The 20,240-nt window shown below is 34.7% G+C and overlaps 1 protein-coding gene across 1 annotated transcript; it reads left to right on the forward strand.

Annotated features, from left to right (window-relative positions):
- Positions 1 to 20: 20 nt before the first annotated feature.
- On the forward strand, positions 21 to 18,457 carry LOC123554974 (programmed cell death protein 10-like). The gene is made up of 8 exons (XM_045345437.2): positions 21 to 171; positions 6,465 to 6,580; positions 10,016 to 10,069; positions 10,365 to 10,491; positions 11,249 to 11,375; positions 12,407 to 12,494; positions 14,389 to 14,474; positions 16,236 to 18,457. Exons 2-8 carry the CDS (start codon positions 6,509 to 6,511, stop codon positions 16,318 to 16,320), a joined length of 639 nt encoding a protein of 212 aa, XP_045201372.1. The 5' UTR covers positions 21 to 171; positions 6,465 to 6,508; the 3' UTR covers positions 16,321 to 18,457.
- The last annotated feature ends 1,783 nt before the right edge of the window (positions 18,458 to 20,240 follow it).

Consider the following 20,240-nt stretch of genomic DNA (forward strand, 5'->3'; position numbering starts at 1 on the left):
ATGATTTGAAGTACGAAATACGTTAAAACAACTCTTCAGTGCGGAGGTGCTCAATCAGGAAGAACAACAAATTTTAGAATTTGTTTTGTTTTCTTTTACAATTTTTGTCCCGATAAAATGGTTAAATAGATAAAGGTGGCAGCAACAAGCTTGTACATCTTTCTCTTACAGGTATGAGACACACAACTAACCTTTAAACCTGCACAAATTGCCATTTTTTATCACACCTGTATGTGGTCATTAAAATTTTGTGAGGTGTGGTCCATAATTTACTGAAAGATCTATCTATCATTTGACATTTAAAGAAATATTGTATAATATAAAGTGAGGTGCATCTCATCCAACAGGAAAATCTGATCATGTTCTTCGATGGTCAGATTGTTTTATATTTGTGATGGGCAAAATTATCTAACCATCAAAACTTCAAAATCAAAGGACCAAAATAAATTCCACAGAACACAATCAAGTAAAGTTACTGGTTTTAATAGTGTTTGCGCGTATTTCCTTGACGTTGTAGATGTGGTAAATGTTGATCATGTACAGTACATAGGCTTAAATCACCAAAAAATTTGTAACTTTGGAAATATTATTTGATAATATGTATATTAAATCAATGAAGAATTGAATCCCGGCCCTTTTGATACATGTAAGTTTATTTGAATTTATCTCATATTCACAAAATCAGCATTTAAACCCAAATCGGCAGTGATGACAATTTCGTCCTTATTTTTGTCTTTCGAATGTTTGACGTGAGTGGAGATACTGCCCATAAGTAAAATAACTCAATATTTCCTAGGATCATGTCAAATTAGTTGGACTAGTGACTTGTGAAACTTAATTGTGAGATTGTAAGGATCTTACATGTGTGTCTCAGTAAAAAAGGGATTCCTAGTGGGGCAGCAAGGGAAGGGTTAAATTGAATACTGGAATCTGCATTTTTACAGGAATCTGCCAGCATGACCAGAATCCAGGTTATCTTACCAAGATCAACTAGGATTAAGAAACCAAGGTTTCTAATATATGCACTGTCCCAGATATGGGAAAACACCTACCTAACATAGGAAAACATGCAAGCTAGGTCTTTAAGGATTGATCTGTTTTGATTTAGTGTTTTTGATCTCCTTCTGTTGATTTTATTCATTCTGTGATGAAAGCAGACTATGTCTGGATATTTCCAGTTTATGATTATAAATCTGTGTATATTTTATATTAAAGTCATTGTGTATGAAGTCGCCACGTGAGTTTGTGGCTTGTCACTATGTTTTCTCATATAACCATATACGGTAGTCTAGTTTGAGACAAATTCCTATTTGATGGGAAAAGTTAGACCAAAGAAAACAGATGATGCCATTTTTCTCATGCTATATTGTATCACCCAGATTGATATATTTCAGATAAATTTAATTTAAAGTGCAAATAAAGCACCTTCATCAATAAGCTAAATTTGATAAATGTCTGTGGTGATTAAAAACATATATGTTGCCATGCATTACACGATCAGTCTTGAGTCTGCAGTTATGTTCTGGAATCTACAGATGCACATTATTAGTTATAAAGGTTTTTGACGGGATATACGGTGGGCATATAGCCTGGCTGTGATTCATATAACCCGAGGCGATAGCCGAGGGTTATATGAATCTCAGCAGGCTATATGCCCACCGTATATCCCGTCAGAAACCTTTATAACGAATTTATAATACTGCAAATTTGCGTATTTGGTCTCAATAGCAACGATTTTCCTTAGTTTGACAAATATTACTATTTTTTCAATTCCCCATTTGATGCCTCAATCCGCACCTTGTTTTTCGTGCGTTTCCGTAAAAGACGCGGAAACATACGAAGATAACGGTAGGTTTGCGTTTTTTTGGTTGCGGAAGAAATTGAATTTACAAATGGAATTATAAATGTTTTAAGGAAATTTACAGCTAGTTTCGAGTTTCTCGAGTAAGAACTTGGATTGTAGTAAAGGAGAACTGAAGTAAAACTTGCTTATCCGTTTAATCTTCTATCTAAGCTGTTCAGCCTCGGGTCGCGTGTACTTTTAGCCTGAACACGGAAGTAGAGTGAATATGTCATGATGTGCCAAAGAAGTACCAGTTCTCACAGTAGCTCTTTGGATGTTCATATAACGTGGAAAACTAGGAAAAATCAAATGTTAGATGTCAGGTCATCTAAGTGCAATCAGATGATGTTATTCAACATGCTGTGGCTGCATTGAACTAGAAGTCATTTCAGGAACAGAATCCAGGGATCATAAGAGAAATGTAGGTATTTCAGAATATGGCAGATGTTTTAAAATATTCCTTTTCAAAGAGTGGTTCAATTGCTATTCACAGCTAATATTTAAATGATTACACCCGAATATAAACTTAGCTATTCATAGCTATCACTCGAATATAAACTTAGCTATTCATAGCTGATATTTAAATGAGAACACCCAACTATAAATAATGAGCAGTGTCAGTGTCCAGCCATCCGTTAACTGGAAGTTTAACCTGTGTCTTAGATGTCCAGTAACTGGACACATAGCCTGACCTATAGGTTTTTTTTAACCGACCGATAAATTTATTGATGACTTTTGTATTGTTCTGTTAAGATATTTTACTATAATTAAAATTAATTTAGATAATAATGTGATACGTTCATGTAACCGATATTTTGTGTAAAAATGGTGCTGCTCATAAATTTCTGTCATTGATTAAAAGCGTTCCATTTGTGCTGTTATTGTTTTAACCCATATCATGCTGGACACGACTGATTCTGCCTTTGAGACTAGTGTAGATCATGATCAGCCTGCACATCCATGCAGTCTGATCATGATCTGCATTGTTGGCCATTCAGTCAGTATCTTTTTGGTAAGCACTCCTTTTAACATTTAATGGTACTGTCCAAACTGAAAGATGGACAAGTTCATTATAGAAATTTAGCAGGGTAAGGGTTAATGTTATGTCGAGAAAATTTGACAAATACACGGTTCAGAATAATGTAAAGTTTCATGCCAATCCCTCTGAAATTTGATTAATTTTATAGAATATCTATGCACTTCAGTCGCATTTAAAAGTAATTTTGGAAAAATATACTTTGTGTGGTCTTTGGAATAAAAAATTCTTTTTATATTTAATTGCAGGTATGTATAGCCAATAATGATGATACCTGCTGGCCAATCACTGCCAAAGAATAACCTATTCACAGAAATATGGCATCTTTCACACATATGGAATGGAACATTTTTGCCAAGATGCTACATAAACTCTGACACCGAGAATATGGCACCTTTCCCAAATATGGAATGGAAAATTTTTGCCAAGACGCTACATAAACTCTGACACCGAGAATATGGCACCTTTCACACATATGGAATGGAACATTTTTGCCAAGACGCTACATAAACTCTGACACCGAGAATATGGCACCTTTCACACAGTCATATGGAATGGAACATTTTTGCAAAGATGCAACATAAACTCTGACACCGAACGTACATTACGACTAGTAGGACAATAATGGTAACATAAATTACACCATGTTAAAAACTCTTGTCTTCAGTATGGCTGCAGCCGGTCAGATTTTGGATTTAATAAATGTATTTCATGAAGTCACTTACAGGACAGTACCTATTGTCAAATTAACTGTGTCATATGACATAAGCCCTGCTAAGTCATTACTAACACTAAGTCTTGTCAACAAATATATTTATTGCTTAGACTTTATGATTTGATTTTTGTCGAAAAATATGCATAATTTCTGCAGCAGATCCTAGACTAGTGCAATATTATTCTGAGAAAGAACAAATTCATATTTCTGGATGCAAAGCTAATTTTCATTACATACACAGAGTTAGATCTAATCTTAGAATTATTCTGGTAGATGAAATAAATAAGTTCTTAAAGTAAAATTGAAAATTTTGATATTAAAAGATCGAAACAGTGATGTTACAAATGACGCCACGTACCCGATACCAAAATTGCATGCCAGTACTGTAAAACCTGCTTAAGCGGTCACCTCTAATTAGCAGCCAACCTGTCTTAAGCAGCCTGTGTCTCGATCATTTCCCAAAATGGTCATTAATTCTATAAATTACCTGCATTAAGCAGCCACCTGCTGTAAACAGCCACTTTTCCCAACACCCTTGGCTGGCTGTTTAAGACAGGTTTTACTGTATGGAAAAATGTTGATGTATGTAATTCGCATTCACCACTTGGAAGAGTATAATATGAGTATGTAATTCAGGTATTGATGTTTTCAAGCTTCTGTTTGATTTGTCAGTTTGTAATTTCTTTACTTTTCAAATATTACACATCATTCTAAAATTCTTGAGTTGAGGTAGTAGGAACTTTTATTCTGGAATTCAATTTTAGACTGGTGTATCCAGTGCCTGGCTTATTTTCATGTTGAATGATTCTATACAGATATTTATGTCGGAACAATGCTGAATTACCCGACGATATTAGTCGACAAGCGAGTGGGGATATTGCCCATATGAAAAAATTATCTCAATATTTCCTAGGATGGCGTCAAATCAGTTGGACTACTGCATGACTATATATATATAATCACACGGAAATGGCGGTCATTCCGTGTGTACTACATTATGACACAGTTGAAATGATGATGATTATTGTTGTTTGAACTTGCTGTAAAATTGGAGCACTTGCACTTTAGCGGTCCCTATAATAATAGTAGTTTAATAATGTCTTAAATATTAAAAGTTAAAAGAGGTAGCTAATTTTTGAGATGAATATGTTTGGGGGCTGTTGCCCCCACATCCCTGCTTTGCCCCACATCCCCAACTTGCTGCGCATGCGCATTGTAAACTTCCGGGGACCACTAAAGTGCATTCTACCCGTAAAATTAATTATTCTAACACAATCCGATTCATTTTCCTATTAAACAAAGAAGACAGAAAACAGTGAATTATTATACAACAAATTACTGTTCTGGTGTCACAGTTATTATGTCATGGCGTCAAACGGCATAGCGGTGCACTGGAAAAGAAAGCGATTGAAAACGGGCAAATATTTAATGAATGTCAGCAAGAATCCTTGGTAACGTGTTAGAATCGAAATAATACATCTCAGTTAGTGATTTGCTCTTGAATAAATCATTGTTTGTCGTTCAGATGCGTATTATTATATCATTCGGGCTGCGCCCTCGTGATACAATTCCTTCGCATCTGAACTCCAAACAATGATTTATTCAACGACAAATAACTGGATGAGATATATTATTTCTTAATTATTTTTTATTATATTGATTTATTTCAAATTTACAACGTTTCACCGAGCACTGGAATACACCTCGCGGCAAGTGCTGGTTTGACCGCTCTTAGTTGAATTAATTTTGTATTTTAAATTTGTTTTTAAAGAAAACTCCTGTTAAAATTTTTTGCTGTTATATTCATTTTTAAAAAAACAATTGTTGTTGTTGTCAATGTTTTTCAATCCAGTCTTGAAATTTGCTCACTGCAGTACAGTAGGCTACTGTATTGTTATTATTAGAAATAAATTTATGAAGTGATACCATTTAGTTATTTTGTTTATTTAATTAGTTTATACAGACTAAGCAGACTTATCTGCAGTGACCAGTCGTTCAGTTCCTGTTGACAGTGTTGTACACAAGATTAAGTGCTTGTTTAATCAACTGGTGAATATTGCCATTATTGGCAAGAAAAATATGACTCGTACTGCTTTGTCTCCTATGAATAACAACAAAATGATGAGCTTTCCAGAAAATAAACTTTATTAAATGTATAGAATAACTCCATGATTGATATGAAACCATCTCAAAGAAGGGTAATCATTGAATTAATTTTCGAATCGAGAGACGTCCGCCATTTTGTTTCTAATGTAAACTGAAAAATGGCCTTACGCAACGGCCAATCAAAATCGATATTCACTTTCTGTATATACCGTCAGTGTAGAGGGGCCCGCTGAAGGGGAAATTCGCTCACGGGGTATACGGTTTTATATAACGTGCATGTTAACCAATGAAAATCCGAGAAATTCATTTGCAGTATTATAAATGAGCCGTGTCATGAGAAAATCAACATAGTGGGTTTGCGACCAGCATGGATCCAGACCAGCCTGCGCATCCGCGCAGTCTGGTCAGGATCCATGGTGTTCGCTTTCAAAGCCTATTGCTATTAGAGAAACTGTTAGCGAACAGCATGGATCCTGACCAGACTGCGCGGATGCGCAGGCTGGTCTGGATCCATGCTGGTCGCAAAGCCACTATGTTGGTTTTCTCATGGCACGGCTCATATGTGTTCTGATACATTGACATTTGATGAGATTTTTAAAACAGTTTGTCTTGAAGCATTTGATTTCCTCAGTTTTATGTTTGCTAGCCATACACAACTAGTTTAGAAAGGCTCGAAAAATTTTATGTTAACATTTTTATAACAAAACAGCATGTTATTTTTCTTATAAGAATGCTTACAATACAGTTTATTGCTCAATTTTCAGACTGACACAGGTTACCCAAAGAAGTATATCAACAGAATATCAACATGAGTGACAGTAATAAAACATTGTATGCCAAGATGATAGGAGATGTGGTCCTTGCACCAATCTTTGAAAGGGTAGGTTTCGATACGTCTCTCAGTGCCATTTTTTAGCTCACCTGTCACAAAGTGACAAGGTGAGCTTTTGTGATCGCGCGGTGTCCGTCGTCCGTGCGTACGTGTGTCCGTGCGTCCGTAAACTTTTGCTTGTGACCACTCTAGAGGTCACATTTTTCATGGGATCTTTATGAAAGTTGGTCAGAATGTTCATCTTGATGATATCTAGGTCAAGTTCGAAACTGGGTCACGTGACATCAAAAACTAGGTCAGTAGGTCTAAAAATAGAAAAACCTTGTGACCTCTCTAGAGGCCATATATTTCAAAAGATCTTCATGAAAATTGGTCAGAATGTTCACCTTGATGATATCTAGGTCAGGTTCGAAACTGGGTCATGTGGGGTCAAAAACTAGGTCAGTAGATCTAAAAATAGAAAAACCTTGTGACCACTCTAGAGGCCATATTTCTCAATGGATTTTCATGAAAATTGGTCAGAATGTTCACCTTGATGATATCTAGGTCAAGTTAGAAACTGGGTCACGTGCGGTCAAAAACTAGGTCAGTAGGTCTAAAAATAGGAAAACCTTGTGATCTCTCTAGAGGCGATATTTTTCAATGGATCTTCATGAAAATTGGTCAGAATGTTAACCTTGAAGATATCTAGGTCAAGTTCGAAACTGGGTCACGTGGGTTTAAAAACTAGGTCAGTAGATCTATAAATAGAAAAACCTTGTGACCTCTCTAGAGGCCATATTTTTCATGAGATCTTCATGAATATTGGTCAGAATGTTCATCTTGATGATATCTAAGTCAAATTCGAAACTGGGTCACGTGGGGTCAAAACCTAGGTCAGTAGGTCTAAAAATAGAAAAAACCTTGTGACCTCTCTAGAGGCCATATTTCTCAATGGATCTTCATGAAAATTGGTGAGAATGTTCAGCTTGATGATATCTAGGTCAGGTTCGTTACTGGGTCATGTGCGGTCAAAAACTTGGTCAGTAGGTCGAAAAATAGAAAAACCTTGTGACCTCTCTAGAGGCCATATTTTTCACGAGATCTTCATGAAAATTGGTGAGAATGTTTACCTTGATGATATCTAGGTCAAGTTTAAAAGTGGGTCATGTGCCTTCAAAAACTAGGTCATTAGGTCAAACAATAGAAAAACCTTGTGACCTCTCTAGAGGCCATATTTTTCAATGGATCTTCATGAAAATTGGTAAGAATTTTTTATCTTGATGATATCTAGGTCACATGTGCTCAAAAACTAGGTCACCATGTCAAATAATAGAAATAACGACGTCATACTCAGTTGAACACTGGGTCATTTGGGGATAGGTGAGCGATTCAGGACCATCATGGTCCTCTTGTTTAGCTCATCTGATTTTTTGAAAAAAGATGATGAGTTATTGTCATCACTTGAGCGGTTGTCGGCGTCGGCGTTGGCGTCGGCGTTGCCTGGTTAAGTTTTATGTTTAGGTCAGCTTTTCTCCTAAACTATCAAAGCTATTGCTTTGAAACTTGGAATACTTGTTCACTATCATAAGTTGACCCTGTACAGCAAGAAACATAACTCCGTCTTGCTTTTTGCAAGTTTTATGGCCCCTTTTGTACTTAGAAAATATCAAATTTCTTGGTTAAGTTTTATGTTTAGGTCAACTTTTCTCCTAAACTATCAAAGCTATTGCTTTGAAACTTCGAATACTTGTTCACCATCATAAGCAGACCCTGTACATCAAGAAACATAACTCCATCTTGCTTTTTGCAAGATTTATTGCCCCTTTTGGACTTAGAAAATCAGTTTTCTTGGTTAAGTTTCATGTTTAGGTCAGCTTTTCTCTTAAACTATCAAAGCTATTGCTTTAAAACTTGCAACACTTGTTCACTATCATAAGTTGACCCTGTACAGCAAGAAACATAACTCCGTCCTGCTTTTTGCAAGATTTATGGCCCCTTTTGGACTTAGAAAATATCAGATTTCTTGGTTAAGTTTTATGTTTAGGTCAACTTTTTCTCTTAAACTATCAAAGCTATTGCTTTGAAACTTGGAATACTTGTTCACCATCATAAGCAGACCCTGTACATCAAGAAACATAACTCCATCTTGCTTTTTGCAAGATTTGTTGCCCCTTTTGGACTTAGAAAATCAGTTTTCTTGGTTAAGTTTTATGTTTAGGTCAGCTTTTCTCATAAACTATCAAAGCTATTGCTTTAAAACTTGCAACACTTGTTCACCATCATAAGTTGACCCTCTGCAGCAAGAAATATAACTCCGTCCTGTTTTTTGCAAGATTTATGGCCCCTTTTGGACTTAGAAAATATCAGATTTCTTGGTTAAGTTTTATGTTTAGGTCAACTTTTTCTCTTAAACTATCAAAGCTATTGCTTTGAAACTTGCAACACTTGTTCACCATCATAAGCTGACCCTGTAAAGCAAGCAACATAACTCCATCCTGCTTTTTGCAATAATTATTGCCCCTTTTTGACTTAGAAAATCATTTTCTTGGTTGAGTATTATGTTTAAGTCAACTTTTCTCATAAACTATCAAAGCTATTGCTTTAAAACTTGCAACAGTTTTTCACCATCATAAGTGGACACTGTACATGAAGAAACATAACTCTATCCTGCTTTTTGCAAGAATGATGGCCCTTTTTAGACTTAGAAAATCATGGGTAGGACAATATTTCTATTACACAAAAAAAATCAGATGAGCGTCAGCACCCGCAAGGTGGTGCTGTTGTTTCAAGTAAAATTGTTCAGTTTATTACTTTGTTCTTTAGCTTTTTTATGTAACAAAGAAGACAGTTTTTTCACCAGAATGACTAACTCAATATTTTGAATTTTCAAACAAAAAAGTACTTAATTCATTATTAAAGATAATATACAACTGAGATATACTAGCATTGTATATGGAGGTTAGGTTAAAAAAACATTCAGGGTGATTGGATCCTACCTAGCTAAAAGCTCCCTTACCCTAGATTTTTTACCAGTTCTGTATTGGTATAAATTTTTATCTTCTAGCAAGTAGATATTTATGGGCACTATCTGCTTTGATACATCTCTTATGTTACCTTTCTATACTAGCAATTTTAGTGTCTGACTGACAAGCTGATGTAACATTGATATGTCTGATGTCTTGCTAAAAACAAAAACACACAAAAAATGTATATATAAAAATAGCTCCTACCTACCTACGAGATGTTACCCTGAACAGTTTTTTAGGCCTTGACAATGTTTAAATAATGTACATTGAATTTCATGATTGTACTCTCATCCGTCATTGATTTAGTAAGTTCCACAGATCAATCATTGTGTAATTTGCATTGATTATTGACTGTGATTTTTTAACAAGAGGACATGAAGCTTTATGACATACACTTTTAATTTTACTTGTTTTTGTCTTGCAGTGGGTATAATTAATATAGAACTTTGTATTTATTCAATTTGTACTTTCTCAGCTGGAAAAAAAAGATCTGGCAGCGTCACAGACACTAAGAGCTGCTTTTACAAAGGTCAGTATTTCTTATTTTAAATATATACAAATCATAATGTAGGAATCATAATTAAAGGTATAAGTTAATCTCTGTATTAATGTTTTATAAATACTGCTAAAAGCTGTTTTAAACTTTTCAGTAATTGAATAATGCTAAAGATTTGTTTTTATTATTTCCATTGTGTTAAAAAAAGAAGTTTCTGTTTTGTAAAGCAGGAAATATAGGTGAGAAAAGCACAGTACATAAACATGTTACGATTATGATGTATAATTGGCTAAGACAGTTTTGTGAACTCAATTAAAATGTGTTACAGGTTGACTCGGCCTTGCCAGGATTCACATACGATTTCACAAAAGGTATATTAAGAAAGGCAGACCTGCATGAAAGGTTTGATATCAGTATGACATTACTGAGGCTCGGAGGATCACCAGAATCTGAAGGTTGGTCAACTTCCTTATTTTACTGCCTCTGTAACCTAGTAGTAGAGTAGTAGAGCGCCAGCTTCGAGTGCGGTAGGTTGCAGGTTCGATCTTTGACTGCGTCATACCAAAGACGTTAAAAATAGTACTAATAGCTTCCTTGCTTGGCGCTCAGCATTTGGCGCTCAGCATTAAGAGGATAGTGCTAGGACTGGTCGACCTGGTTAAGTGTAAGGTGACTTGAGGGGGTGTCATGTCAGGTGTCTGTGGTGTGATATTCCAGTGCGGTAGCACTCTATGGGCATTGTGGACACTGCTATAAGTAGACACCGTCGTTTATATGACTGAAAACGGTAAACCCGAACCCATGCACTTCCTAATTTTACATGCTGTCAAGCCTGAACTGCAGAGCTGTAATAATGGTAAAGAATTTCAAGAATGAAAAAAAAAATGAAAATAGTTCTGATAGCATTCAATGAAAAACGACAAATACTTTGCTGTCATTGAATTTTGTTGGATGAAATTCATGGATCTCAGATTTTGAAGAAAAAAGAACAGGAGCATGATCCTTGTGTGCTGGGATTTAATTTTGTGGATTGTCGCAACCATGAAATTGACGAAAATAGTCCCTCATGAATATGTATGATTTTTCAGTAGTTAAAACATAAATCCTGAAAAATAAGTTTTGATCTGAAAAGTCTGTAATGCAATATCATATATAATGTCTTTGGTGAGAATGAAACTACCATATACAAGTAAAATATTTGTGTAATTTCAGATTTACGTATTACACGACCAGAACACACATACCAGGAGCTGAATCGCTGTGCTGTCCATTTAAAGAAAATCTTAAGTAGAATTCCAGAACAAATCTATGACAGAAAACAGTTCCTAGAAACTATAAAGTAAGCAGTAGTATTTTACATTTGTTTGTTTTCTTGAAGTACATGTACGTACATCATCAGTATTCATAAATTGAGCCGCGCCATGGAAAAACCAACATAGTGGCTTTGCGACCAGCATGGATCCAGACCAGCCTGCGCATCCGTGCAGTCTGGTCAGGATCTACGCTGTTCGCTAATGGTTTCTCTAATTGCAATAGACTATGAAAGCGAACAGCATGGATCCTGGCCAGACTGCATGGATGCGCAGGCTGGTCTAGATCCATGCTGGTCGCAAAGCCACTATGTTGGTTTTTCTTATGGTGAGGCTCATTTTAACATGTCTGAAACATTGTGGAATGATACTGATTCCACTTTGGTAATGATTACATTTTTCTCGGACTTTATCATAACTCGTTTAATGTGTAAAAACTCAAATTTTAAACTAAAATCAGTGTATTAAATCAATAAAATATTTCAGTGGAACTTTGAAGTTTTGTAGTTTGTAGCATAGTCTGGGGCATGTGCAGTCATAAATCTAATTGGATTTCTGAAATAGTGTGATATTTATTTCTAAAGTCATTATGTGCATTGTAAAATACTTCATTATACCCAAGTGGAAACTGGTAGGTACTTGAAAATACAGCTCTCTGAATGGTCAGTTAGAAGTCCTGATATCATGATAACATTATGAATATCTACCATGGCCTCATTAGCTTTTAGTTGAGTCATCCCTGGTGCACAAGTGAGCGACATTTCACTGTATTTGTAATAAGTGACGAAATGGCATGGAAAATAATCAGCAGAATATAACTGAAACATTTTGTATTCTTGCCATAAACTATTGCAATGGTTTGGCAGTAGAAAGCTGTAATTTCAGATAATACTGCACTGGTTTGAGTAAGCCTCAGTAGTCACCGCTTGCCTCAAAGGTCAGCATACACTATAAAATGTTAAGAATCATACGGGACATAATAATGTTGAAAATTATATAATTTTTGCTTTTAAGAATGATTTCATTGTGTTATATATATAAACAATTCCTTGTATTGCAGAGAAATAGCTAGTGCTATAAAGTTACTATTGGATGCAGTTAATAGAGTGATAAGTGAAGTTCCTTCTTCAGAGAATGGCAGTAAACAGGTAAAAATGGTCGAACGGAATCGTCTAGGATTAAATAAATAATTTCAGATGAAACCTATGACAGCTTGGCCAGAATAATGGATTTCCATTTTGATAAAAGCTTCAGTTATAGGATGTTTATTAACTAATAAATTTGAATTTTTGAAGGTTGTTAAACACAGAACAGCAGTTTGATTTTAATTGAAGTATATTGGAGGCTACTTGTTTACTGGAGTAATGCTGGTCCGCTCGCTGATCTGTCCATCTGTCTGTCACATATGCTTCGTGTCTTCTCAACCAATGGGAAGATTTTCATATAATTTGCATCAATTATCAACCTCGTAAAGAACTTGCATCAGTTATTAAAGATGAAATGCAGAGCATGTAAACCAGGTCACTTGGTCCAAGGTCAAGGTCACATTGGAGGTCTGAGTTTCAATAGCCTAACTTTGTGTCTGCTCCATATATTCCAAACCGCTTGCAAGATTTTCATTATAAAACTAGCATGATTTGTTTACCACTTAAAATTACCTCATTAAGATGATATGTTGAGCGCACAACCCAGGTCATTCAGCCCAAGGTCGCACTTGTGAGGTTAAAGGTCAAATAGCTTTACTTTGTGTCTGCTCCATATTGTCTGTCATGTTTGAAGCTCAAAGGTCATGGTCACAACAGACGCAGCCTTGCATTAGTCTTTCTCAAGTTGGTTCAGATGGGAATTCTGGAGAGACACTTGGGGTCTTCCTCCACCATGAAAAATTGAAAGTTGCGTAATGACCTAAATTATGTTAGTGTGATGTTAAACTTGACAAAAAAACCAAAAAAAATTACTCTTGCAGATTTTGCTAATATGTTCATTTTTAGCTCATCTGATTTTTTGAAAAAAAATGATGAGTTATTGTCATCACTTGAGCGGTTGTCGGCGTCGGCGTCGGCGTCGGTGTCGGCGTCGGCGTCTGCGTCGGCGTTGCCTGGTTAAGTTTTATGTTTAGGTCAGCTTTTCTCCTAAACTATCAAAGCTATTGCTTTGAAACTTGGAATACTTGTTCACCATCATAAGCTGACCCTGTATAGCAAGAAACATAACTCCATCTTGATTTTTGCAAGATTTATGGCCCCTTTTGTACTTAGAAAATATCAGATTTCTTGGTTAAGTTTTATGTTTAGGTCAACTTTTCTCCTAAACTATCGAAGCTATTGCTTTGAAACTTGGAATACTTGTTCACCATCATAAGCAGACCCTGTACATCAAGAAACATAACTCCATCTTGCTTTTTGCAAGAATTATTGCCCCTTTTGGACTTACAAAATCAGTTTTCTTGGTTAAGTTTTATGTTTAGGTCAGCTTTTCTCCTAAACTGGGAAAGCTATTGCTTTAAAACTTGCAACACTTGTTCACCATCATAAGTTGACCCTGTACAGCAAGAGACATAACTCCATCCTGCTTTTTGCAAGATTTATGGCCCTTTTTGGACTTAGAAAATATCAGATTTCTTGGTTAAGTTTTATGTTTAGGTCAACTTTTTCTCTTAAACTATCAAAGCTATTGCTTTGAAACTTGCAACACTTGTTCACCATCATAAGCTGACCCTGTACAGCAAGCAACATAACTCCATCCTGCTTTTTGCAATAATTATTGCCCCTTTTGGACTTAGAAAATCATTTTCTTGGTTGAGTATTATGTTTAAGTCAACTTTTCTCATAAACTATCAAAGCTATTGCTTTAAAACTTGCAACAGTTTTTCACCATCATAAGTGGACACTGAACATCAAGAAACATAACTCTATCCTGCTTTTTGCAAGAATGATGGCCCTTTTTAGACTTAGAAAATCATGGGTAGGACAATATTTCTATTACACAAAAAAAAATCAGATGAGCGTCAGCACCCGCAAGGCGGTGCTCTTGTTTTTTCAGATACTAGAGGACAGGAAGAAAGAATTTGTTAGATATTCCAAAAAGTTCAGCAACACATTAAAAGAATTCTTTCGTGATTCAAACCAGTAAGTTTTCAGATATATTTTCATACTTTTTATGCCTCTACATTGTATTATTGATTGCATATACAGTCAAATTTAGTTTGCATGAAGTCTGATAATTCGAATACCACCCTTTGCTCAAACTCATTGTTGGGTCCTGGCGAAATCCCTATATATAGCATTTTGTTTGATGGCTTGAACTACCAATAACTCGTACAACTTTTGCTAGTCGCCTTGAGTTTGAGTAAACGAAGTTCAGCTGTATGTAAAAGCAAAATGATTGTTATTAAACTCTTTACATCCAGTGGGAGTAATTGTGTAATGATTCTAGTGGATAGAGTGGATGGCTTTGTGGTTGCTAGGGTGTTGTCACTGTTTCACTGCAATGTTTCATCTGGTTAGGATGCAAATACAATGTATATTGTAAATAAGGTTTTTTAGGCCATTGTCCCGCAAGTTGCTGATTTAGCCAAAGTAGGGTTCAGACCGTGCGTTCTCGTAAGGTACGGGTACTGGATTTAAGCTATCAAACAATCTAAAATATTTGAGCTTGTAGAAGAATGCTCCTAAGTATTTAGATTGGGTGCCAATGACTGAAATATTCTCGAGTTATGTAGGGTTTTGAGTGTGTTAAACAAAGAACATATATAAGGAAAATTGCACATGTCAGCCCAAATGCACAAGCCATCAATGCTTGATCAAGTGGTGCTTTACTGTGGTGTTTTGGGCACTTGAATTTCAGTCACTTGTTAAGTAAAGTGTGTACATTTATAATGTATAGTAAGAAATATGCTATGGCGTAAATTTGAGGCAGCGTATTGTTACGTTACATTTGGGAATCCATGTACATGTACACATACTTAACTTGTGACATTGAATGAGTATCAAACTGCTGACGTGGATGTAGGATGGTCCTATCCATACATATATTGCAGTCTCCTTCCTTCTCTTTATTTTGAAGTGGCTGCAGAAGTCAGGAAAAAATCTTTTATTGTAGTAAAATGAAATATATAGCTGTTTATGAACTTTTTAAAACAATGCCAAAAACACATACAAATAATGTCATAAATGATGCCATATGCCTGATATGAAATTATGTCAGTGTGGTAAAATTTTGACCTTTTAGATCCTTTTGTAGTACACATAGATTGAAAATCTGTTTGTAAAAATTGAAAATCCATAATTATGTAAAAATTAAAAGTCTGTAAAAAGAGAGAATCCAATGCAAAAAGTGAAAATGCATGTGAAAACCTGTATGTATAAAGTGGAAATCAGTATGTGAAAACCTGTGTGTAAAAAGTGAAAATTAGTATGTGAAAACTTGTATGTAAAAAGTGAAAATTAGTATGTGAAAACCTGTGTGTAAAAAGTGAAAATCAATATGTGAAATGGGGGGAATCAGTATGTAAAAACCTGTGTGTAAAAGTGAAAATTAGTATGTGAAAACCTGTGTGTAAAAAGTGAAAACCTGTATGTAAAAAGTGAAAATCAGTATGTAAAAACCTGTATGTAAAAAGTGAAAATTAGTATGGAAAAAAAAAGAATTTATTGAAGGTAATGGAATATAGTGGCATTAGGTAATTTTGATTTGATTATGTATGAATTATTGTTTGACAGTTTTAAGACAATAATATACATTGTAACTCCCAGCTTTCCATTCTAACTGAAAATGCTGAAATAGCTTATGGAAAATACATAATTGAACATAAACTTCTGATTGTCATAACTTGTGCATAGCTTAAGCTGTATGTATGTGGAATAACTTTTGTTGTTGTTATTTTGTAGGAATCAGAGTGTGTTCCTCAGTGCTAACTACCTTACATATCAGACAAACCTTATCTTAAAGACAGTCAAACAGGAGTGCGGATAAATACATCTCGAAACTACATTCCAGTGCCTATAGTGTGCGTCGCTACATCATATCTGAACCAATTAGCACATCTCTTTATTTGTCTAGGCTTAGTACTTACAGCAGTTTAATGGTAGAAATATATATATATGAAAACTTGTTTTCTTTTCTGAATGAATCTGTGTACTTCTGTTAATTATTAAATGCATAATGAAACATGTGATAGGGAGAGGACAACAGTAAGCTGATATAGCTTTCTGTCCAATTCCTTCATTAATGTTCTGTAAATGTTTCATGTATTACTGATATAAAATATGTTTAAACTAAACATGTGATAAAAAAACATTCATTGCTTTTTTTTTTTCTAAAGGCAAATATTTTTAGTGCTTAACTTTTCAGAAGATACTGTTTTCTCCCCTTAAATATTTGTCTCATAATTGTTATATTTTTCTGATGTGAGAGTTTTCAGGTGTAGTTCAGTTACCAGTAAAAGAATTCACAAAGCAACTATTCATCTAACTTGGGTTTTCTTCAGTTAATCATTTAATACATAATTGTTTATATATTAATCATCGAGACATTTTTTTGCCGGTTTAAACATGTACATTAAAACGGCTAGATTAAAACGTGGATTAACCTGCGGCTTGTGATCCTATTCAAATTATCAGACAATTTTAGCAGACACATACATTTGTATAGGGATTTACTACACATATATGTACACATTTCACAAATACGTACACATGCATGTTACACGTACACGTGAAATATCAGCCCCATCGATTTACTCATTTTGAGTAGAATAAATTCTACCCAAGATGTGATGTGTTTATTAGTGCAGATATGGTCGTGTAGTAGTTCTCTTTGTACAGTAACTATGGTAATGTTACAATGAAGAGCCCTGAAAAGAAAAAATGAATAATAAGGTCTAATAATATCATTAAAAGTATTTAGATCTTTGTTTTCCTCTGTTATGTATGGTTACTGTAATGTTATGTTTGTTAAATCAAAATGTGATATACTTCGAGAGAAAATGTGTACAAAATTTTAATACGAGTATCAGCATCAGATAGGAGTATGTATCAAATAGCTACATGTAGCTGAATAAATGTTTGTTTAAGGTGGTTGATGCATAGTGATGATTGGCAATTTCTGTGTGTTTAAGGTTCCTTGTGTGACATTTGGGCCGTAGCTAACAGAGCACAAAACTTCTTATAACAGAAGAAGAAAGTTGAAATCGCACAATATGAATTTACAATCAAATGGAAATAGATGGAAATTGCCAATTGTAATATATGGGTGCGCTACCTTAAGTCTCCTTTTAACTTCCTTTAGTAGTTTAGATAAATATAGAATTTAAATTATTTTAGGATATGAATTGATATGCAAAATATTATAACCAGTAAAGTTTTTGATTTGTTTACTTGATGGAAGTGAAGCTGTGAATGAGAAAATGTAGAATATGATTTCCAAAATTACAGAATTTACTTTGAAAATCCATCCAGTTAAAAGGTAATATTATGGTTTTGTGGTTACTGGCAATCTTTTTGCCAGGCTGTTCTGAAAAACTTGGACCTTAAGCAAGTTTTCATAATGGAAGCCTATGGGAAAATCACAGTGTTTGATCACATTTCCGTGAGTAGAAATTGTTCTACCATGTAAAGTTTAATGAAACTTTTCACAGTAATATACAAACATAATGTCTATTATATGGTCAAATAAAGTGTATATGTCCAAGTACTTTTAAAACATGTTTGAATTTTTTTCATAGTTTTTGGTATTTAATTTCGAAAGATAAAAAGATTTTTATATATATCTATAGAATTACACACAGGTTGAGATTTATTTTGATGATTTTAGTTGTGTGACTACTGGTCCAAGCTATATTCTATGGCATCACTTCTGGTTAATCAGATGTGCTGAACTACCTTAATTCTGGACAGTATTCTAAGGAAATACACATCTTTAATCATTATAAACATTGACTTAAGTTCAGTGCTCATGCTTATTGTTTTTTATGCCCCTAAAAGGAGTCATATAGTTGTTCAAGGAGGTGATTGTCTATTGACCAAAAGAAACCACAAGGAAATGAGAGGATACTCCCTACACCTTTCAACAATATAACAATTTTTGCACTTATCTTGCCAAATCTGAAAAATCACATCCCTGTAATTACACTACGAGTTTTGTTTGTCAGTAACACTATGCGTTTTAATTTTTTTTTAACAGTTCAAGGTTCGTAGAATAAATATTAACCATGATGAGGTGTATCATGCAAGAGTCAGGTCAGTACCTCAAAGGCAAGGTCACATACACTTTTGAGACTTTTTTGATAACAATTACAAAGTACATGTAAGCTGTATTGATACTTGTGTATGAAAATATACACGAGATTTAACAATGAACAAAGGTCTATTACTTGTTTTGGCAGCTTGATCTGGAAAGTTACTAGACAGGTGTCTTTGATATTTTGTTTTCATGCAGTTTCTGTGAACCAGTCACAATTCACATGTAAACTACTGTGAAATCATTTTTATTCGCATAGGACAAATTTTCATGCTAGGACTGATGTGCGAATTTAAGACCACACTATTATTATTTTTGATTATATTTCTTCCTTTATAAAATTGAAAATGAGCGAATTAAAGCCCGCGCGAAATAGTCCTTCTTCACGTTTGCGCGAAATTTCATGCCAGCGAATTTAAATGATTTCACAGTATCTTCTTTGTGAGCATTTCTTTTCATGCATCTAAACTGTAAAATCAAAAATTTTTGCATTGGATTTATTTTCACTGTATTCGCAAAAATAGAAATTCGTAGTAAATGCTGTTTTAGAAAAGAATAGTTCAATACATTTTGAGTTTGTGATACCAGTACATTGTGAATAGTCTAGCTTGTGAATTAATTCTAATTAAGAAATACTGTAAAAGCAGAAATTTTTGTGCGAGTTTAATTTTCGCAATATTCTCGAGGCCTTTTATCTCGCGAAGATCAACCCTCATGTAAGTATTCACCATACATATAATTCAAATTCAGTTAGGATACTATTTTTACAGTTTCGCGATTATTAAACCTCGCAAACATATTCTGTATTGCAAAATTGGGAAATTTTGACCCAGCAAAAATATGTGCTTTTACAATAGAAAACTTCAACCTCCTTGAAATATCTTGATTTTACAGTATTATTGTTTTTGTAAACTAATAGTTTTAAAGTCAGTTGTTTGATATTTTCCATATATCTTTACAGAAAAGTCAATCTACTTAAGAGTACTGAATTGGTGATATAAGTTAAAGTGATTTTCTTAAACAACGAAAAAAATGGTATTTCATGGTGTGTTGTCAGTTATGTTAATACCTATACAGTTAGTTATTCTGAGATTAAAGCAAATTGATTTAAGTACCAGGAATAATGGCACCATTTACAGTGTTCTTGCAACAGTCCGTTAAAAGTTTTTGTATGTAGCCATGTTTGTGAGATGTCTTGTTGAATTATTCAATTATTTTATTATGAAAATTGAGTTATTCTTTATAAACAAGGGATGTAATAACAGTAGCAAATGAAATATTCAATAAAAGTCTTATAGCGATATGGTAAGTGTTTTCTTATTTCTTCATTGGCCTGCATAGACAAGTGGTTAAGGTTGCCGACTTGAAATCACATGCCCGTCACTGGATTGGGTTTGAATTCTCGTGGGGGAATTGCTGGTGGGTCTACCCTGCTGCTGGGCTGTGTCTGTAGTATCTATTTTCAGATCCTTATCTCTCCATGTATTAACCTTTAGCCTGCTGGAGGCAAGCATTTCTGCCATTGCGGCCAGTGCAGACCGTTGTCAGCCTGCCATCCATCCAGGTTGATCATGGTGCACTGTTGGCTATTCAGTCAGTAAATTTTCCTTGAACACGCCTTCAAATAATAAATGATACTGCCCAAAGTGAATGAT

Source organism: Mercenaria mercenaria, chromosome 7 (genome assembly GCF_021730395.1).
Source record: "Mercenaria mercenaria strain notata chromosome 7, MADL_Memer_1, whole genome shotgun sequence".
Lineage (NCBI taxonomy): Eukaryota > Metazoa > Mollusca > Bivalvia > Venerida > Veneridae > Mercenaria > Mercenaria mercenaria.

Bases quoted from the DNA above. Each gene is read 5' to 3' on its own strand.
- LOC123554974 (XM_045345437.2), top strand. From the start codon at position 6,509: ATGAGTGACAGTAATAAAACATTGTATGCCAAGATGATAGGAGATGTG. The intron at 6,581-10,015 runs GTAGGTTTCGAT...GTACTTTCTCAG, and splicing joins TTGCACCAATCTTTGAAAGG to CTGGAAAAAAAAGATCTGGC. The intron at 12,495-14,388 runs GTAAAAATGGTC...TTGTTTTTTCAG, and splicing joins CAGAGAATGGCAGTAAACAG to ATACTAGAGGACAGGAAGAA.